This window comes from Cebus imitator, unplaced genomic scaffold (genome assembly GCF_001604975.1).
Source record: "Cebus imitator isolate Cc_AM_T3 unplaced genomic scaffold, Cebus_imitator-1.0 Scaffold209, whole genome shotgun sequence".
NCBI classification, from domain to species: Eukaryota; Metazoa; Chordata; class Mammalia; order Primates; family Cebidae; genus Cebus; species Cebus imitator.
In genome coordinates this window covers 3,656,013-3,676,635 of record NW_016107524.1, presented here as the reverse complement: position 1 = coordinate 3,676,635, position 20,623 = coordinate 3,656,013, and the positions used below count along the sequence as shown (strand labels likewise).

At 39.9% G+C, this 20,623-nt stretch overlaps 1 protein-coding gene and 1 non-coding gene across 2 annotated transcripts in view; one reads left to right on the top strand and one right to left on the bottom strand.

The window, feature by feature from the left end:
* The window catches only part of MSH2 (mutS homolog 2), a 90,123-nt gene that overhangs the window by 45,953 nt on the left and 23,547 nt on the right, over nucleotides 1-20,623 (top strand). Inside the window, exon 8 of the mRNA XM_017548533.2 lies at nucleotides 6,109-6,218. Coding sequence (XP_017404022.1) covers nucleotides 6,109-6,218 — 110 coding nt within the window. The remainder of the gene's footprint in view (nucleotides 1-6,108; nucleotides 6,219-20,623) is intronic.
* Nucleotides 18,616-18,722, bottom strand: LOC119474098. The gene has a single exon (XR_005203393.1). It is a non-coding gene; the product is annotated as a U6 spliceosomal RNA (small nuclear RNA).

Genomic DNA, 20,623 nt, shown 5'->3' with positions numbered 1-20,623 from the left:
GCTCACTGCAACCTCCATCTCCTGGGTTCAAGTGATTCTTCTACCTCAACCTCCTGAGTAGCTGGGATTACAGGTGCCCACTCCCACGCTTGGCTAATTATGGTTTTTTGTTTTGTTATGTGTGGTTTTTTTTTTTGAAGTGGGGGGATCGGAGTCTCGCTTTTATTGCCCAGGCTGGAGTGTAGTGGTGCGATCTCGGCTCCACAACCTCCGCCTCCTGGATCAAATGATTCTCCTGCCTCAGCCTCCTGAGGAGCTGGGATTATAGGCATGCACCACCATGCCCAGCTAATTTTGTATTTTTAGTAGAGACAGAGTTTCCCCATGTTGGTCAGGCAGGTCTCAAAACTCCTGACCTCAGGTGATCTGCCCACCTTGGCCTCCCTATGTGCTGAGATTATAGGCATGAACCACCACACCCAGCCAGTTTTTGTATTTTTCATAAAGATGGGGTTTTACTGTCTTAGCCAGGCTTGTCTGAAACTGCTGACCTCAAGGGATTCCCCCTACCTCGGCCTCCCAAAGTGTGGGCATTATAGGCATGAGCCACCACACTGTGCCCTAAACTGCATTTTTTTTTTTTGATAAAGAGTCTCGCTCTGTCACCTAGGGTGGAGTGTAGTGGCATGGTCTCAGTTCACTGCAACTTCTGCCTTCTGGGTTAAAGTGATTCTTCTCCCTCAGCCTCTTGAGTAGCTGGGATTACAGGCATGCATCACCATGCCTGGCTAAATTTTTGTATTTTTAGTAGAGATGGGGTTTCACTATATTGTTCAGCCTGTTCTCAAACTCCTCACCTCAAGTAATCCACCTGCCTCGGCCTCCCAAAGTGCTGGGATTACAGGTGTGAGCCATGATGCCCAGCCTAAACCACTTATTTTTGATGGGCTTTCAATTTATCCTAATATTTTTTGCATTTTATAGTAAGTGATGATTTAATAGTGATTAGCTTATATTTAAGGTTGTTACAGAAATGTTAATACTTACGGTTATTTATTTATTTTTTTGAGACGGAGTCTCACTGTTGCCCAGGCTGGAGTGTAGTGGCATGATCTGGGCTCACAGCAGCCTCTGACCCCCAGGTTCAAGCAATCCTTTTGCCTCAGCCTCCCGAGTAGCTGGAATTACAGGCATGCGCTACCATGCCCAGCTAATTTTGTATTTTTAGTTCGCCAGGCTGGTCTCAAACTCCTGACTTCAGATAATCCACTTACCTCAGCCTCCTAAAGTGCTGGGATTATAGGCGTGAGCCACCTTGCACGGCCAATACTTAGACTTATTGACTTAAGCATTGCAGTAGTTCATGAGGTGCACAGTTGTATTCTTGAAAATGAAATCTTCAGGAAGTTTTAAGTAAATCATGCTGACAATCAGGAGTTCCTAACAAAAGTTATTTAATGACTTATTTGAACATTTCTCATTTTGATGCATTTAAGAAGCTAACAAATTATTTCCCTGTGTGATCTTTGAGATTTTTACTAAATAAATGTTGTATATATCAAAGCTAATGACCAGTGATTGATTACCTTATTAGTCCCTTGTTCCCTTCCTTCATAAAGTCATTCATTCAACAAATAACTTATCAACTGGCTACTTTGTGCCAGACATTTTTTAGAAGTTGTAAGGGTAGATATGATAGAGGAAATCCCTGTTTTGTGGAGGTTCTATAATAGTGAGAGTAGAGGGAGGGAGACAATAGGGAAATAAATGGACAAGAATTTAAAATAGCATTAGGTACAATAAAGAAAACATAATGTATTGGTATGATTGAGTGATTTGGCAAGGATCCAGGGAGACAGTAGATCCTGTGGTCAAAGAAGTCCTCTTTAAGGAATTGCTATCTGAGGTGAGACTTGAACCGTAAAACAGAGCCAGCTGTTAAGAATTGGAGGGGAAGCTGGGCGTGGTGGTTCACGCCTGTAATCCCAGCACTTTGGGAGGCTGAGGCGGGCGGATCACTTGAGATCAGGAGTTTGATACCAACCTGGGCAACATGGCAAAATCTCGTCTCTACAAAAAAAAAAAACAAACATAAATTAGCTAGATATGGTGAAATGCTTTTGTAGTCCAGCTACTGAGGATGCTGAGGTTGGAAGATTGCCTGAGCCTGGGAGGTCGAGGCTGTAGTGAGCCATGATTATGCCACTGCACTCTATGTGAGGTGCCAGAGTGAGACCTCATCTTAAAAATAAAAAAAGAACGAGGGAGAAGGGGAGGCTAGTGGGATCAGCCAGTGCAAGGACATAGGCTGATGTGGGTTTACCTTGTTGAAAGAGTGAAGGAAAGCTAAAGTGGTCAAGCACAGAGGTAGAGAATTACGACAGGTTGGTAGGAGTGAGGCCAGAGGCCTGTCTGATATTTTTAACTTTTTCTTGTGCTGTGGACCTTCTTGGCTTCTGATGAAGTCCATGAACCCCTTAGAATAGTGTTTTTAAATACATAAAATAAAACATAGAGTTACAAAGGAAACCATTTCTATTGAAATATATTTATCAAAATATGAAACAAATGCTTGATGTAAGAATGTCCTTTTTGTTAATGCATTGAAAAATACCTGACAGCCTATTTTAATTCCGAAGAGTGAGGTTAAATGATATATCAAAACTGGCCCGGGGCGGTGGCTCATGCCTGTAATTTCATTACTTTGGGAGGCCGAGGTGGGTGGATCACAAGGTCAGGAGTTCAAGACCAGCCTGGGCAGGATGATGAAACCCCATCTCTACTAAAAATACAAAAAAAAAATTAGCCAGGCATAGTGGTGGGCACTTGTAATTTCAACCACTCGGGAGGCTGAGGCAGAGAATTGCTCGAACTGGGGAGGTGGAGGTTGCAGTGAGCCGAGATTGCTCCACTGTACTCCAGCCTGGGCTACAGAATGAGACTCTGTCTCCAAAAAAAAGAAAAGAAAACTCAGAAAGGAAAAAAAAGATACCTTGATTATCTTGATGTGAAAATATAGCTGATGTTTTAATTGGTAACAAAGACACAAGCACTGGTAATACTGCCATGGCTTGTTGCTTATATTCATAATGAAAGCAAATGCTAAATTTCAGCTAGAGGCTAGGGAAAATAAAACTGGAATTTGCTTCTGTGTTTATGTACTACTACGAATTCCAGGAGTCCTTTGGTTAAGACCTCAGGATAGCTTGCTTGTATAGGGCTTTCTAGCCTGTGATCACTAGTGGAGAATGTAGCTTTTCAAAATCTAGTTGGAAATTGGCAACTGGGGTTCAGTACAAGTTACAAGGAAGGGAAGCAATTTAAGATGCTAGTGAAAGTTTGCAGGATAAGGGAGCAGGTGAACACAAGGAAGTTTGTAAACTGAGAAGGGCTGCAGCAAAGTGGGCTCGTGCTTGAGAAGCTAGAGGACATGTTGAGGGTGACATAGGCTGTGAAGTTTGTACAGATATTTACGCAATATGTATTCTTGGAAAACCTTCAGTCATGTGCTAGAAAAATAACAGCTTATGGAAAAAACTGGGTTGGGGCAGACCTGAAAATAAATGAATTTTTAAAAACTACTACTGTGACATGGTAAAAGCCCCATAAACTGCGTACCTCGACCATACCTCGGCTTACTGTTGAAACTGCTCTGTAAACCTAATGTGACAGGCAAGCAGTCAAAACCCACGCCGTCTTGGCCCCTGTGACTTGTAATAAGTAACTAAGGCCTGTAATTTCCACCCTACCCAGACAATGTATAAATTAACGCTTATCTTGACTTCTGTAAACCACTTAAGTAACAATCGGAATGTCCAAAGTCTCCTGGCCCTTGGAATGTCTGAAGCCCCTCATCCTCACCCCCGCCCAGGAGGTGGTTTACGGGCATAAAAAGGTCTTGACACGCTCCTTTTGGGGCCACGGGTTGGAGAGATGTGAGTCCACCGTGGCTGCCAGCAATAAAGACCCTGCAATTTGACATACTTTTGTCTTGGTGTTGATTTTCTATGCTTACTCTGGTACGACACTACTAACAAAAGCATAACAGAGTATAATAAAAACTGTGGCCTTCCTGGCATTTGCTCCCAAGCACCAGCATCAGCTGACTCTTTGAAGCCCTAGATCTGTGGCTCTTGTTTTCTCCTTTGACATGTAGATCCTTGTGGGAATTTGCTTCTAATAGAGGCTAGTTTTATCAAAATTAAAAATTTGAACCAGGGTATGGAATTCAATCAGTTTTTTTTCTTTTTCAAAAATACTGGCAAATGTTTTGTATCCTTGAGCTTTCCCGTGTATTTTAACATAGCGAGTAGAAAGCACAGTGGCTAAGTGATTCTGAGGTCTTCATTGTTAAGGCTTATTTTAATTGTGTGAGAGCTTAATCTTGATTCCTTTAAAACAATGGGCTGGGAAAAAAAATCATTCATAAACTAATGCCACCTCTGAATTTTGCTGCCACAATTCGCCTGTTTACCAATAGCGCATGAGCTAATTTGGAATAAAGAACCAGGCATTGTAGCACAACAGACATTATGTGGGCAAAGTGTTGTTTATATTCTGTCTAAGTAGTGCTTCACACGTATGTACTATTTTCTAAATATGTGTAGATGATGTTGTGATTAATAATAAAACATGAATTCTTGAAACAATTTTGCTGACTTCATAGTAGCTTTTCATCGTTTTCTTAATAGCTACTAAAATTTCTAGAGAAGTTTGGGAACAGTTGTTTTAGAATGAAATGCAGTGTGTATTAGAGATCACTGGCAGAATTCTTAAAAGGGAATTTATTGGTGATTACAAAAAAAAAAAATCCTTGTGTTATACCCATAGAAATACAGAGTAACTGTTGTTGAGCATCTGTTAAGTGTTAAGAACTATACAAGTATTGTGTATAGTTACTTCATTTCTTATTTTCTGGTAGCTATTTTTATTATTCCGTAGTACAAAAAGGGAAAAGGAGGCTCAAAGTAACATGCCCCAGATAACAGAGCCAGTAGGTAGCAGAGCTGGGATTGCTACCCAGGTCTCTAATCCTGCTTGCTTTTTCACACTGTGTACTCCGTTGCTTCATTTACCCCTTCAACATGATTCTCCAACATGTACTCTTTTTTTTTTTTATTCCCCGAGATTGAGTCTCGCTCTGTTTCCCAGGCTGGAGAGCAGTGGTATGATCTTGGCTCACTGCAACCTATACCTTCTGAGTTCAAGCGATTCTCCTGCCTCAGCCTTCCGAGTAGCTGCGATTACAAGTGCATGCTACCACACCTGGCTAATTTTTAAATTTTTAGCAGAGATGAGGTTTCACCTTGTTGGCCAGGGTGGTCTCAAACTTCTGACCTCAAGTGATCTGCCCATCTCAGCTTCCCAAAGTGCTGGGATTATAGGCATGACCCACTGTGCCTGGCCTCCCCAGCATGTACCCTTAAATGCCATCAAGCATGGTTCCATTGTATAAAACTTGGCTTGATTTAACCTGTTAATTGGAACACTGTCATTAATGGAAATTAGGAATATGAGGTAAGTGAGAGGTTTTATTTTTATTTATTTATTTTGAGATGGAGTTGCCCAGGATGGAGTGCAGTGGCGTGATGTCGGCTCACTACAACCTTGGCCTCCTGGGTTCGAGCAATTCTCCTGCCTCAGCCTCCCAAGTAGCTGGGACTACAGGCACTTGCCACTATGCCCGGCTAATTTTTTGTATTTTGGTAGAGACAGGGTTTCACCGTGTTGCCCAGCCTGGTGGCAAACTCCTGAGCTCAGGCAATCTGCCTGCCTCAGCCTCCCAAGTGCTGGATTACAGGCATGAGCCATCACACCCAGCCTAGAGGTATTATTTTAATGACTTTGACTTTGGGTTATTAAATCTATAAGAAATAAAATTCACTTAGTCATAATTAATGTCACGTTTCTACATCTGTATTGCTTGTTGGGTTTATAGACAAGCAAGGGGGTAATGTATTATTCATGGGAAGCTTTGAGTGCTAGATCATCTCCCTTTCTATAAAATAAATTGAGTACTAAACAATTTCATCTGATAGTAACTTTGGAGACCTGTACTATTTATACCTTTTGAATCAAATGATGCTTGTTTATCTCAGTGAGATTTTCATGATTTGTATTTTTAAAACTGAGATCTTTTTATTTGTTTGTTTTACTATTTTCTTTTAGGAAAACACCAGAAATTGTTGTTGGCAGTTTTTGTGACTCCTCTTACTGATCTTCGTTCTGATTTCTCCAAGTTTCAGGAAATGATTGAAACAACTTTAGATATGGATCAGGTATGTAATATACTTTTTCATTTAAGCTATCGAGTATTTTTGAAAAGCAAAAGCTACAGTAAGAAAGTTTTTAGATTTTTCTTTTTAGTATCTAATTGTAGCATCTTTGTAGACAGTGGATGTAAAATTAAGTGACAGATGGAAAAAGGATTTTTTTTTGGAGGGGAGTTTAAAAAAGTTTATCAGTAAATATTGTAACTGTTAAAATAATTTCATAGGATTGGATTACATCATTTTGAATTATTGAGGTATAATTCATTTCAAAGTTAGATGAACGTTAAAATTATTTCCCTTAGACCAGATAGCCTTAAATTAATGCTGAGTAGAAATCTTGAAAATATGTGTTAAATGAGCATATGAGAGACTAGATAACATGTGTAAATTCTAGCGCTTTTGGAGGCCAAGGCGGGTGGATCGCTTGATGCCAGGAATGCAAGATCAGCCTGGCCAATGTGGTGAAACCCCATCTCTAATAAAAATACAAAAAATTAGCCAGACATGGTGGCACACACCTGTAGTCCCAGCTACTCGGGAGGCTGAAGCAGAAGAATCACTTGAACCTGAGAAGCACAGATCGTGTCACTGCACTCCAGCCTGGGTGACAGAGAGAGACTCTATCTCAAATAACAATAATAATGTATAAATAGATCAAAGCAAATCCACAGACACTGTAAGGAAAAATCCTGAAGTGCTTTAGGATGGCAGGGACACTCCCCTTAATTTTTTTTTTTTTTTTTTTTTTTTGAGATGGAGTCTCTGTTGCCTATGCTGGAGGCTCACTGCAACCTCCGCCTCCTGCGATTCTCCTGTCTCAGCCTTCCAAGTAACTGGGACTACAGGCACGTGCCACCATGCTTGGTCAATTTTTGTATTTTTTTTTGGAAAAAGAATTTTTTTTTTTTTGAGACGGAGTTTCGCTCTTGTTACCCAGGCTGGAGTGCAATGGCGCGATCTTGGCTCACCGCAACCTCTGCCTCCTGGGTTCAGGCAATTCTCCTGCCTCAGCCTCCTGAGCAGCTAGGACTACAGGCACGTGCCACCATGCCCAGCTAATTTTTTGTAGTTTTAGTAGAGACGGGGTTTCACCATGTTGACCAGGATGGTCTCGATCTCTTGACTTCGTGATCCACCCGCCTCGGCCTCCCAAAGTGCTGGGATTACAGGTGTGAGCCACCGCGCCCGGCCAGAAAAAGAATTTTTTAAAAAAATAACTATTTCAGCACATGAAATAAAGATTAGCAGAGGAAATGAATATTGTGCATAATTGTCTTGGTTAAAGACAGTCTTATAAATGAACAGTTTCATAAATGCAACTGTTTTATTTTTAAAGAGAAGGAAAATTATAGTCACTGGAAAAGGAAGGAGAAGTTAGAGGTAAACATAGGACACACAAGGAAACTTTCATTTTGTTTCTTGCTTTTCTTTTGAGACAGGGTCTCCTTCTGTTACCCAGGCTTAAGCGCAGTGACATTATCATGGTTCATTAGCCCTTCAAACTCCTGGGTTCAAGTAATCCTCCTACCTTAGCCTTAGTAGCTGTAAATACAGGTTATCACACCTGGCTAATTAAAAAAAAAAAATTTTAGTTGAGATAAGCTCTCATCATGTTGCCCAGGCTGGTCTCAAAACTCTGGCCTCAAGCGATGCTCTGGCCTCAGTCTCGGCCTCCCAAAAAGCTGGGATTTCAGATACAAGCCACCATTCTGGGCCACTTTTATTTCTTTTCCTTGTAGAGAGTTCTTTGCAGGAGGAGGTTAGAATATGTGTGCATCTCCTAAATAGTTGTCGAATATAACTAAAAAGTTAAGCAGGTCTTTATTGTTTACTTTTAAAAGTTCTTGTTAATTGAGAACATTTAGGGTTTAAGTGATCTATAGCTCATGTCTTTAACAATTTTGAGCGATAATTTATATATAAAGTGAGAATCATTTCTGAAATCGTTGAAATATCCTTTCGTGAAAGTGAATTTTAAAGCACAGTTGATGAAATGGTAATGTTTTGTTTTATATCTGTTAAAAATTGTTTATATGAACAAGTTTACTGTGGTGAGCTCATTGAATATAGTGCTTTTAAGTTGCAAGACTTTAAAAATCATATTTTGAAATTTTTCTAAGTTAAATTCCCTGCAGAGAATGTTTACTCGCTATTCATATTAAGATAACAGTTTGGTTTGCCAATTGTTAGATTCTTTGCATTTTTTTTTTTTTTTTTTTTTTAAATGAGACTGTTTTATCCTGTCTCCCAGGCTGGAGTGTGGTCGTGCGATCATGGCTCACTGCAGACTTGAATCTGGGCTCAAGTGATTCTCCCACTTCAGCTTCCCAAGTAATTGGAACCATAGATTGTATCACCACAGCCAGCTAATTTTTAAATTATTTGTAGAGATGAGGTATTGCTTGTTGTCTAGGCTGGTCTCAAACTTCTGGGCTCAAGCAGTGCTCCTGCCTCAGCCTCCCAAACTGCTGAGATTATAGACGTGAGCCACTGCTCCTGGCTGCAATTTTCTTTTCTTCTTTTTTCTTTTTATTTGAGATGGAATTTCACTCTTGTCTCCCAGGCTGGAGTGCAATAGCTCGATCTCAGCTCACTGAAACCTCCGCTTCCCAGGCTCAAGCCATTCTTCTGCCTCAGCCCCCCAAGTAGTTGGGATTACAGGCATGTGCCACCACACCCAGCTAATTTTTGTATTTTTAGTAGAGATGGGGTTTCACCATGTTAGCCAGGCTGGTCTTGAACTCATGACCTCAGGTGAGCTACTTGCCTCGACCTCCCAAAGTGCTGGGATTACAGGTGTGAGCCCAGCCTGGCTTGATTTTTCTTAATATCTGTGGTTTAATACTTGCCCTATGTGATGTTGATGTATTTTACTTTTACTGGATCATTAACCAAGGCTTAAAGAAGTTAACTCCCATTAGCTCTGTGCCCCCTGGATTTTAAAAGTGCATGAATGTGCATGCGTGTAAGTATAAATGTTCCCATGTTCTAGTATATTTTATCTCAGTGATAGAGCAGTCTTAGAGCAGTCTTTACCATTTACTTGTAGGTTAAGGAGCCAGAAAAACTTGTGTCATCCCCTATTGGGGAAAAGTTGCATTTTGGCTACTGTTTTCTCTGCAGTGCTGCCATTAGTGCAATGATTTTAGGTGCTCAACTTTTGATCAGTGGGAGAAAGAAATATTGTTGAGACATCTGAAAGCTGAATGTATTTTATATCTTCCTATCTGAGGATGTGGCCTTGCCTTTGGTAGGGCAGAGTTATTTGTAAAAATTCCTTTAAATAGAAACATGTAAAGGTGTTACTGATGGTTAACAAAACCTATGAGTATAATAGAATCTAATCCCTATTAGGGACCAGTATTTGAGCTGGTGTGGAACCAGTATTGAGCTTTTCAGTTTCACCTACCTGTACTCCTTGAAGGGACCCAGAGCCCAGGCAAAGCTCTGCTGAGGCCAGTTGTGGTGGCTCACACCTATAATCCTGTCACTTTAGGAGGCAGAGGCTGGCAGATCACCTGAGGGTCAGGAGTTTAAGACCAGCTTGGCCAACAGAGTGAAACCCATTCTCTGTTAAAAATACAAAAATTAACTGGGAGTGGTGGTGCGTGTCTGTAATCCCAGCTACTTGGGAGGCTGAGGCAAAAGAATAGCTTGAACCTGGGAGGCGGAGGTTGCAGTGAGCCAAGATCATGCCACTGTGTTCCAGCATGGGCCATGGAGCGAGACTCCATCTCAAAATATAAAAATAAAAAAAAACTCTGCTGAAATGCTGCAGTTAATTTTGCCATTTGTCATCAGCTTTATTCTTCTAAATTGCTATAATCTTGCCTTCATATTAGGGGTCTCAAATTTAAGCAGGTATCAGAATGCCCAAGGGAACAAATTGCTATGGCTCCAAGCCCAGAATTAGATTATTCAGGTCTGAAGTTGGGCTGGGGAATTTGCATTTCTGACACATACCCAAGTTTGTTGATGCTGTTTGTCAGGGGTCTGCACTTGTCTAAATGTCTGATGTGATTTATTTCTAACATTTTCTTTTTGTTGTTTCATTTTTTGGGGACAGAGTCTCACTCTGTTGCCCAGGCTGGAGTGCAGTGGCACGATCTTGGCTCACTGCAACCTCCACCTTCTGGGTTCAAGCGATTCTCCTGCCTCAGCCTCCCAAGTAGCTGGGACTATAGGCGCACTCCACCATACCTGGCTAATTTTTGTATTTTTAGTAGGAACGGGTTTCACCATATTGGCCAGGATGGTCTCAATCTCTTGACCTCATGATCCACCCACCTCAGCCTCTCAAAGTGCTGGAATTATAGGTATGTGCCACCTCGCCCAGCCTATTATCTTTTTTAAAAAGTCATTATTTTGACTGAGGCCAACCCTTGGAATATATTTCTGCTTGACAGCAAATAAGTCAAACGTTCCCTAACAAAAGATGATGTACCATTAATGATTTTGTGCCTTCCTGTTGTTTTTATTTAGAGTGCTTGTGGGTAATTTTTCAAAATGACATTTAAAAATCAAGATATGAATAATTTTTATTTTTCTTTAGGCCAGGCATGGTGGCTCACACTTGTAATTCAAGCACTTTGGGAGGCTGAACTGGGCAGATCACTTGAGATAAGGAGTTCAAGACTAGCCTGACTAACAGGGAGAAACCGCATTTCTACTAAAAATATAAAAATTCGCCGGGCATGATGGTGTATGTCTGTAGTCCCAGCTCCTTGGGATTTTACAGCAGGTGAATAGCTTGAACCTGGGAGGTGGAGGTTGCAGTGAGCTGAGATTGCTCACTGAACTCCAGCCTGTGCAACAGAGCAAGACTCCGTCTCAAAATACACACATATATTTTTCTTTGAAGTGTTTCTACTTTTAAATGTAATATATAGTATTACAACAAGTGAACAAAATAATACAAAGAAGTATAGTGGGAAAGGAGGTAGAGATGGGGAAAAATATTTCCTCTAGCCTCTTAGGTTAATTGGTGGAGCTTGGGCATTCAACTGACACAAGATAGATTTACAGGAGAAAAGATTTATTTCAAGTACACATGAGAGCTTCATAGAAAAGAAGTGAAAGCCTAAAGAAACAGACTTGAGAGTTCATACACCATTTTAATAAAGGGTAATGTATTAGTCTGTTCTCATGCTGCTAATAAAGACATACCCAAGACTGAGTATTTTATAAAGAAAAGAGGTTTAATGGACTCAACAATTCGACATGGCTGGGGAGGCCTCACAGTCATGGCAGAAGGCAAAGGAGGAGCAAAGGCCCATTTTACATGGTGGCAGGCAAGAGAGTGTGTGCAGGGGAGCTGCCCTCTGTAAAACCATCAGATCTCGAGAGATTTATTCACCATCACGAGAACAGTATGGGAAAATCCTGCCCCAGTGATTCAGTTACCTCCCACTGGGTCTATCCCATGACACATGGGGAATATGGGAGCTACAATTCAAGATGAGATTTGGTTGGGGTCACAGCCAAACCATATCAGGTAATAAATAGTGGAGAGGCGACAAGACTAAAGAAAAGAGGTTTGGGCTTCAAGGGGTGGTAAATTGCAGGAAGGTAAATATATGGGGCAAACTAATGGAAGATAAGTGTTGTTTTAGTAAGATTTGTTTATGCAGACCCAGATCAAAGGTGCCATCTCTAGTGATTTAAGAGTCTATGGTGATCAAGAGTAGTTCTCTCCCTTATAGGAGAAGGGTCGGAGAGAACACCTTCACAAAGGAAAATGTATACAGAAACGGGGAGAGCAGAGAGTTTCTGTGTGTGGTGTTTCTTCATTACCTTCCTCTCAAAAGAATACTTACGCCAAAGTGGCATGATTTAGGGTAACATCCTCATCTTCTTCAGTGAAATCCTTGATATTTTTCCTTCTCTCCAGGTAAACAATGTTAACATCCTGGTATGCTTCCCCCAATTCCATTATACTAACTCTATATTGTGGGTTAAAGATTATCACTTTGATCAGAAATATCTGAAACATACCTGTTATGCTAGATGTACTCTGACTGTAAAATCGTGGTCAGTGTTACTTCTTTAATGGTGCTACAGGATTAAAGCATTTTAATATAAATATCTGGGAAGAACCTGCATTTGAGGAAGGTAAGCAGTGCAGGTAGGTGGATATAGACTAGAAGAAGTCATTTGTTCTCATTTCATTGCTGCTCCTATGACGTGCCTTTTTTTTTTTTTTTTTTTTTTGAGACGGAGTTTCACTCATGTTACCCAGGCTGGAGTGCAATGGCACGATCTTGGCTCACCGCAACCTCCGCCTCCTGGGTTCAGGCAATTCTCCTGCCTCAGCCTCCTGAGTAGCTGGGATTACAGGCACGCACCACCATGCCCAGCTAATTTTTTGTATTTTTAGTAGAGACGGGGTTTCACCATGTTGACCAGGATGGTCTCGATCTCTTGACCTCGTGATCCACCCGCCTCGGCCTCCCAAAGTGCTGGGATTACAGGCTTGAGCCACCGCGCCCGGCCCTTTTTTTTTTTTTTTTTTGAGACACAGTCTTGCTCTGTTGCCAGATACCAGGCAGGTAAAAGACAGATTAGTGAGAGAAAGGCTGTAAGAATTTGGACTTTATTTACCATCATAATAGGGGAAGTAAAGGGGGATGAAGGGCACTTAAGGGAAATCAAATGACTTTCAGAAAAGGTAAATGAACACTTAAGAGAATAGATGAGAAATATGAAGGTTTTATGATGGTGTCTGTTTAGGTGGTTACTTCTCTTCCTGTAATGAGAGTTAGTCTTCTGATTGCTAGAAACTTCTGGGAGATTTATAACAATTGGGTTCTTTTGAGAGGCTCTTCTTTTAAACAGATTAAGGGAGTTCACAAAAAAAACCTATTCTCAAATGATTTCAGCACATGCACACATACACACTCACTCACTCGCTTAAGCCACAGTTAAGTATTGTGCCAGGAAGATGTAAGTTGTGCATTTCTTTCTTTTTCTCTGAGTAGACTATTTGAGGTTATTTATATCAGGACTTGTTGTGCAAGTAACTGAAAACTCAACATAATCTAGGTTATGTAGTTGAAAGTATGGAGAGAGAGTAGGCTTTATTTAGAGTTGCTTGATCCTGTAGATCAGGGGACCTAATTTCTTAATCTGTTCTACCTTTTGTAATTTTAATTTCAACCAAGGATGGCTCCGTTTTTGGCCTTAGGACCAGTCATCAGTTGGGGCAACATTCCAAGCAAGAGTCCTGCAGTTTGCAGTGATGGGACCATTTAAACAGTTTTTGTGGCCAGGGACGTAGAGTGGGATGATTGGCCTAAGGTAACCAGGGTTGGGTATGGAGTCGGCTTCCCTGTAGGAAGAGATACACAAAGTCCGAGCACTCCTGGGAACAGGGAAGGAACAGAATAACTGTGTGTAAATCATTAGCAGTGTCTGCTAAGATACCATCTGTAACCATAAGCGTCTATGTTTTATAGTATAGTACTGTCTTTTAAATGAATCAGATTCCCAGTTAAAGACCTGTTCTAGATTCTCTATGGGGTTGACCTCGTATAGTATCTTCTTTTTCCTCAGTTACAAACTTTTAAACTTGTCTGAGGCTATAAGGTGAATTCAGTTGTTCACTGTCAATGTAGATATTTGTCATATATTTAGGGATTTAAATTACGTGATTCAGAACCGCTTTGAGGAAATCTCCAGGGAATATCAGTTGTTTCATTTATAATTTCTGAAAGCTTCACTGTTTTCCAGGTGTGCACTTAATTCATGTGATGAAGGGAACAGTATTTCCATGAGTGGTTTGGTTAATTTTTTCCCTCCTAGGCTTAGCATTGTGTATCATGCTTCCCGTGTTTTTGTGGCTGCTTTAAGTAAATCTTCTAGAAATATATTCTTGAAGTAAATGTGGATCAAAACCACCCCAAGACAAGATTCAATAAAATATAATTTTTCACAAAAAAGTAAATAATTTAGATTGGGGCTTTCACTGATAGGTGTTAATTATAAACATTTCTATACTGCATTTTGGCTATTTTTTGATGCTAGTTTTCAGATATACATTGTTATTTCATTTATTTTTGTAAAAGTAGTAACTTTAAATAAATTTTTATTGAAAATGCTAACAGAAAAAAATGAAATAGTTTTAAAGAAGCCACAACTGGCCGAGTACAGTGGCTCATGCCTGTAATCCTAGCACTTTGGAAGGCTGAGGCAGGTGGATCACCCGAGGTCGGCAGTTTGAGACCAGTCTGACCAAGACAGAGAAACACCATCTCTACTGAGAAAATACAAAATTAGTTGGACGTGGTGGCACATGCCTATAATCCCAGCTACTCAGGAGGCTGAGGCAGAGAATCACTTGAACCTGCGAGGTGGAGGTTGCGGTGAGCTGAGATCACGCCATTGCACTCCAGCCTGGGCAATAAGAACAAAACTCTGTCTCTAAAAAAAAAGAAGCAACAATTGCATGATCCTGATACAACTATATTATTATTATTTGAGTATACATGAGTTATAAAAATAATATATGTAAATGCTTTGCAATTTTTATTTTTAGAAATGAAAAAATATAACAAAGAGGAGTATTCATATTCTCTCCACTTAGAATTAACCCTCTCAGCATGTTGACATCTTTGTTTATAGTAATGCTTTCTAAAAGCAACAGAGCACTGTTGTAAAACAGGTAAATGTACATGAGGATTTCAAAAAGTTTGTGAAAAAATGGAATTAAAAGATAAAATTTAAAAATACATTTTAAATTTATTTCCCAACATAAGCTCCTCATCAAGTTCAAGACACTTTTATAAATGATGATCTCTGCTGTTTAGTTCATCCATGAAGAACTGAGGGTACTAGAAATTTTACCATGTCAATGCAGTCTCTTTTACATTATTAACTAAAGAAAAATAGATGCTTTTTAAAAGATCTTTTAAGATTAGAAAACAGAAGTCAGAAGAAGCCAAATCAGGACTGTATAGTGGATACTTAATGACTTCCCATAGAAACTTACAAAATTGGCCTTGTTTGATGAGGAGTGAACAGAAACCATGGTGGGAAATGACTTTGATAATGCTTTCCCTGGCATTTTTCTGCAAAAACTTGGGATAACTTTCTCAAATAATAAGCAGAACTTGTATTGTTTAGCCCCCCAAAACATCAGCAAGCGAAATGCCTAGAACAGCGAGAAAACTGTTACCATGACCTTTGCTCTTGACTGGTCCACTTTTGCTTTGACTGGACCACTTCCACTTTTGGTAGCCATTGCTTTGATTGTGCTTTGTCTTCAGGATAGTACTGGTAAAGCCATGTTTTGGCTCTCATTACAGTTCTTTGAAGGAAATGCTTTAGGATCTTGATCTCGCATTTAAATTTCTACTGATAGCTGTGCTCTTGTCTGCAGCTAATATGGGTGCAACAGTTTTGTCACCCATCAAGTGAAAAGTTAATTCAACTTTAATTTTTCAGTTAGAATTGTGTGAACTGGACCAATTGTTGAGATGTCTGTGGTGTTGGCTATTGTTTCTGCTGTTAATCATTAGTTCTCTTCAATTAGGGAAAGAAATATTAATTTTTTCTGAAAAATTGATGTGGATGGTCTGCTGCTATAGGCTTCATCTTCTGCATGATCTCATCCCTTGTTAGAACAAGTTATCCATTTGTAAACTGCTGATTTCCTAGGAGCATTGACCCCATAAAGTTTTCATAAAGCATCAGTTATTTCATCATTATTCTGTCCTGGGCTTCACTATAAATTTGATGTTTGGTCTTACTTCAATTTTAGCAGAACTCACGTTGCTCTGATAGGGGCTTTTTTTAAACTGATGTCTTATCCTTCACAGTGCCTCTGACTAGATCCTGTTCAGACATGTTATAGCAAATTAGTACAAGTTTATTGTGGTGCCAAAAATTTTGAATCCATGCATAGTCTTTTCACAACACATTTTCCATGAACTTTTTCAAGACCCTTCATATAAGAAGAAAGTTAAAAATATCCCCAGCATCTACTACTCAGAAATAACCACTGTTAACATTAAGTCTGTTCTCAACTCTAGGCATTATTGAGGGTTTTGATGACAGGTCTTGAAAATTTCTATGGCTGTCTTTTACTGGGTGGAGACTAGGCATGTGTAGTTGACTGCATGGTTAATCCCTCCACTCAAAAAGCCACAATTTTAAAGTGTAGTATTCACTAGCATTTAGTATATTCACAATGTTGTAAAATGACCACGACTATCTAGTTTGAAAACATTTCATCACCACCAGAAGAAAACCTCATATCTCTTAGCAGTCTCTCCTGTTTCCCCAGACACTGCAACCATTAATATACTTTTTTTCTCTGTGGACCTGTCAGTTCTGGACATTTTATATAAGTGGAATCATCTGACCCTTTATGATTTGCTTCTTTCACTTAGTGTAATGTTTTAGAGGGTCATCCACATTGTAGCATGTGTCAGTACTTCATTTCCTTGTGTATTGGTCCATTCTTGCACTGCTGTAAAGAAATAACTGTTGAGACTGGGTAATTTATAAAGAAAAGAAGTTGTTTTTGTTTTTGAGATGGGGTCTTGCTCTGTTGCCCAGGCTAGAGTTCAGTGGCATGATCTCGGCTCACTGCAACCTCTGCCTCCTGGGTTCAAGCAATTCTTCTGTCTCAGCCTCCCAAGTAACTGGGATTATAGGCACCCCCCTCTGCGCTCAGCTAATTTTTGTATTTTTAGTAGAGATGGGGTTTCACTATGTTGGCCAGGCTGATCTTTAACTCCTGACCTCATGATCCACCTGCCTTGTCCTCCCAAAGTGCTGGGATTACAGGCATGAGCCACTGTGTGCCCAGCCAAGAAAAGAGGTTTAATTGGCTCATAGTTACGCAGCCTGTACAGGAAGCATGATGATGGTACTTGCTCAGCTTCTGGGTGGCCTTAGGAAATTTAAAATCATGGCAGAACAGGAAGTGAGGCATCTTACATGGTGGAGCCAGGAGCAAGAGAGAGAGAAGGGGGAGGTGCTACACACTTTTAAACAACTAGATCTCAGGACAAGTCAGCCACTATCATGAGAACAGCACCCAGGGGAAAACACCCTCATGATCCAGTCACCTCTTACCAGGCTCCACCTCCAACACTGAGGATTCTAATTCCAATTCAACATGACATTTGGGTGGGGACACATATCCAGAGCATACCACTTTGTGTAGCTGAATAATATTCCCTTACATGGGCATACCACATTAATTATTGGTTTATTGATTGATTGACAGGATCCTTCTCTTGCCCAGGCTGGAGTGCAGTGGTGCCATCATAGCTCACTGCCGGCCTTGAATTCCTGGGCTCCAGTGATCCTCCTACCTCAGCCTCCTGAGTGGCTGGGATTATAAGTGTGTGCCACCACACCTGGTTAATTTTTTTTGTTTTTTAGCAGAGATAGGGTTTTTGCTATGTTGCCCAGACTGGCCTTGAACTCCTGGGCTCAAGCAGTCCTACTGCCTTGGCCTTCCATAGTTGTAGGAATACAAGTATCAGTTTAGAGAGAGATAATTTCTTACTCAGCTCTTAGTATTTTATTTCTATTATCATTTGTTCTTTGGTTTGTTAATTATTTAGAAGTATATTTTAAAATTTCCAAGCTTTGTATGTGTCAGTTTCATAAAGGTTCCACATGTGTTTGAAAATTGGATGTCTACCCTAATTTTGGGGTTGTTTTTTCACTGTCTGTCTATATGCGCTTGCTAAGTTTTGATCTGCTGGGTTACTGAGAAAAATGTGGGTTTCTCCCTCTAATTCTATTTTTGGTTAATATGTTAGGCACAGAGCTGTTGTTTCTTTGTGGTGAATTGAATCTTCATCAATCTTTATAATTATCCCAAATGCTTTTTTGTGGCTGGGCACGGGAGCTCACGCCTGTAGTGCCAGCACTTTGGGAGGCCGAGGTGGGCAGACACGAGGTCAAGAGATTGAGAGCATCCTGGCCAACATGGTGAAACACCGTCTCTATTAAAAATACAAAAATGGTGGTGTACACCTGTAATCCCAGCTACTCAGGAGGCTGAGGCAGGAGAATTGCTTGAATCCGGGAGGTGGAGGTTGCAATGAGCTGAGATCGCACCACTGCACTCCAGCCTGGCACCTGGCGACGGAGCGAGACTTTGTCTCAAAAAAAAAAAAATTCATAATAATAATAATGCTTTTTGCATTATATTTTGTCTCGTTATAAAAGAGCTATGTCAGAGTACTTTTTGAAAATTTTTAATATGGTATATATTTTTTCATTTTTTGTGAGGCTTTTTAACCATAAGTTTAAGCAAAAAAGCTTATAATTGGATTTTATTTACTTTTAAATTTAATTCAATTTATTTTAGTAGGAGTTTTAGTCTGTTATGTTTGTTGTAGTTACTAGTATCTTTTTTTTTTTTTAATTTTTAACTTTTTAAAAATATATGGAATGCTTCACAGATTTGCATGTCATCCTTGTTCAGGGGCCATGCTAATCTTCTCTGTATCGTTCCAATTTTAGTATTTGTGCTGCCAAAGTGAGCACAGTTACCAGTATCTTTGGATTTATTTCTGCCTAATTATTTGGTGATTCCTCTTCTTCCTGGTTTCACTTACACATTAAAAAAACCCTTAGAATAGAGATGGTGTCTCACCATGTTGTTCAGACTGGTCTGAAACACCTGGGCTCAAGTCATTCTCCTGCCTCGTCCTCCCAAAGTGCTGGGATTACAGGTGTGAGCCACCATGCCTGGCCCCTCCTTGCCTACTCTGTCTTACTTTTATGTTGCTTGGGATTCTAAAATTCCATTTTATCTTCTCCTTTTGCCCCTCCCCAATCCTATCTCATCACACACATTAGTATGGAAGTTAGCCACTTTTTTTTAAAATGTGTTTACTTGTCACATCAAAGTCAAAAGCCTGTCAGTATCTTCTCAGTTATCCCATAAAATACTAGGACCTTAAGACACCTAAAATCAGGTTACATTTCTTTATTATTGTCTAGTATTCTAGTTGTATCATTTTTACCTTTCAGATTTCCATTCTATGAGTCAGTGTTTAGATTTGTCCATATCTACACTAGTTTCTTTGCTATTCATTCCTTCCTGTATATTTTTAAGAAGTTTTTTTATTTAGAGGTCTGTTAGGTTGTTTGAAAATGTCTGTATTTCACCCTTGTTCTTGAATGATTATTTTTCTAGGTATACAGTTTTTTGGATTGTTTGTTTGTTTGAGACAGTTTTGCTCTTGTTGCCCAGGCTATAGTGCAATGGTAGGATCTTGGCTCACTGCAGCCTCTGCCTCCTGAGTTCAAGTGATTCGCCTGCCTCAGCCTTCCGAGTAACTGAGATTATGGGTGCCTACCACCACACCCAGCTAATTTTTTGTATTTTTAGTAGAGACGGGGTTTCACCATGTTGGCCAAGCTGGTCTCAAACTCCTGACCTCAGGTGATCCACCCGCCTCGGCCTCCCAAAGTGCTGGGAGGCAGGCATGAGCCACCATACCCGGCAAAGGCCTAACTTTCCTTACTCATTCTTTTCATCTTGTTTCTTGGTTTCATCATCCCATTTATGAGGTTTTTTTTTTTTTTCCCCATTCCAGTCTCCTTTTGTGTAGCCTGATGCAATGACTATGTGTGTTTCTGATGCCTTGGTAGGTTATACTGTAGGTAGGATTATACTGTTCAGCTAGTAGATGGTAGAAGTCAGATGTCATGTTTTTAGAATACCCCAGTTCTAGATAAGAATACCTAATTGGGTGATATATTTTTTATCTCAGATTGTTTGGGGATATGATGGATTGTTGAAAAATGCCCAGTTTCATGTGTGGCTCTTAGAGTATTTATTTTAGTAAGTTAAAGGCTTATGTGTTCACTTTTCTCTTGTTTAACTCGGGACTCCTCAACAACCCTTTCAAAACAGTATTCCCTCATCCGAGAAAGGAAAATGTAAGGATACCCATTAAGTTTTCTTCTCTCCAGATCTGGGATTATTTTTAAGAGTTTGCAAGAGTTTTGTTGACTTACCAAATAGGTTTCTCAAAGATGGAGAGTGAGGGTAGGAACTTGGCCTGGCTCACCTCTCAGATTCATGGGAAGAGGCAAGTTCAGTAGCATAGTTTTAGCCCACCATTATAGTATTACTTTTTTTCCTGAATTATTATAAGTCTTAGTCCTTACTTCCAGATAATCTTCATTATCTGTTTTAATTACTGCACAGTATACTATTTTAGTGATGTACCATTGTGCAATTATGATGTTTTATTGTTTTTTTCTATAACAGATAAATCTGCAGATATTTTTTTCAACTCTATTATTTTGCTTCTGTTGCATTATTTCTTAGATTGAATTTCTAGGAGTAGAATTGCTATGTTAAAGAGAATAACAGATATCTCTGAGCCTTGTTGCATATTGTTGTGTTTTTTTTTTTTTTTTTTTTTTTTTTT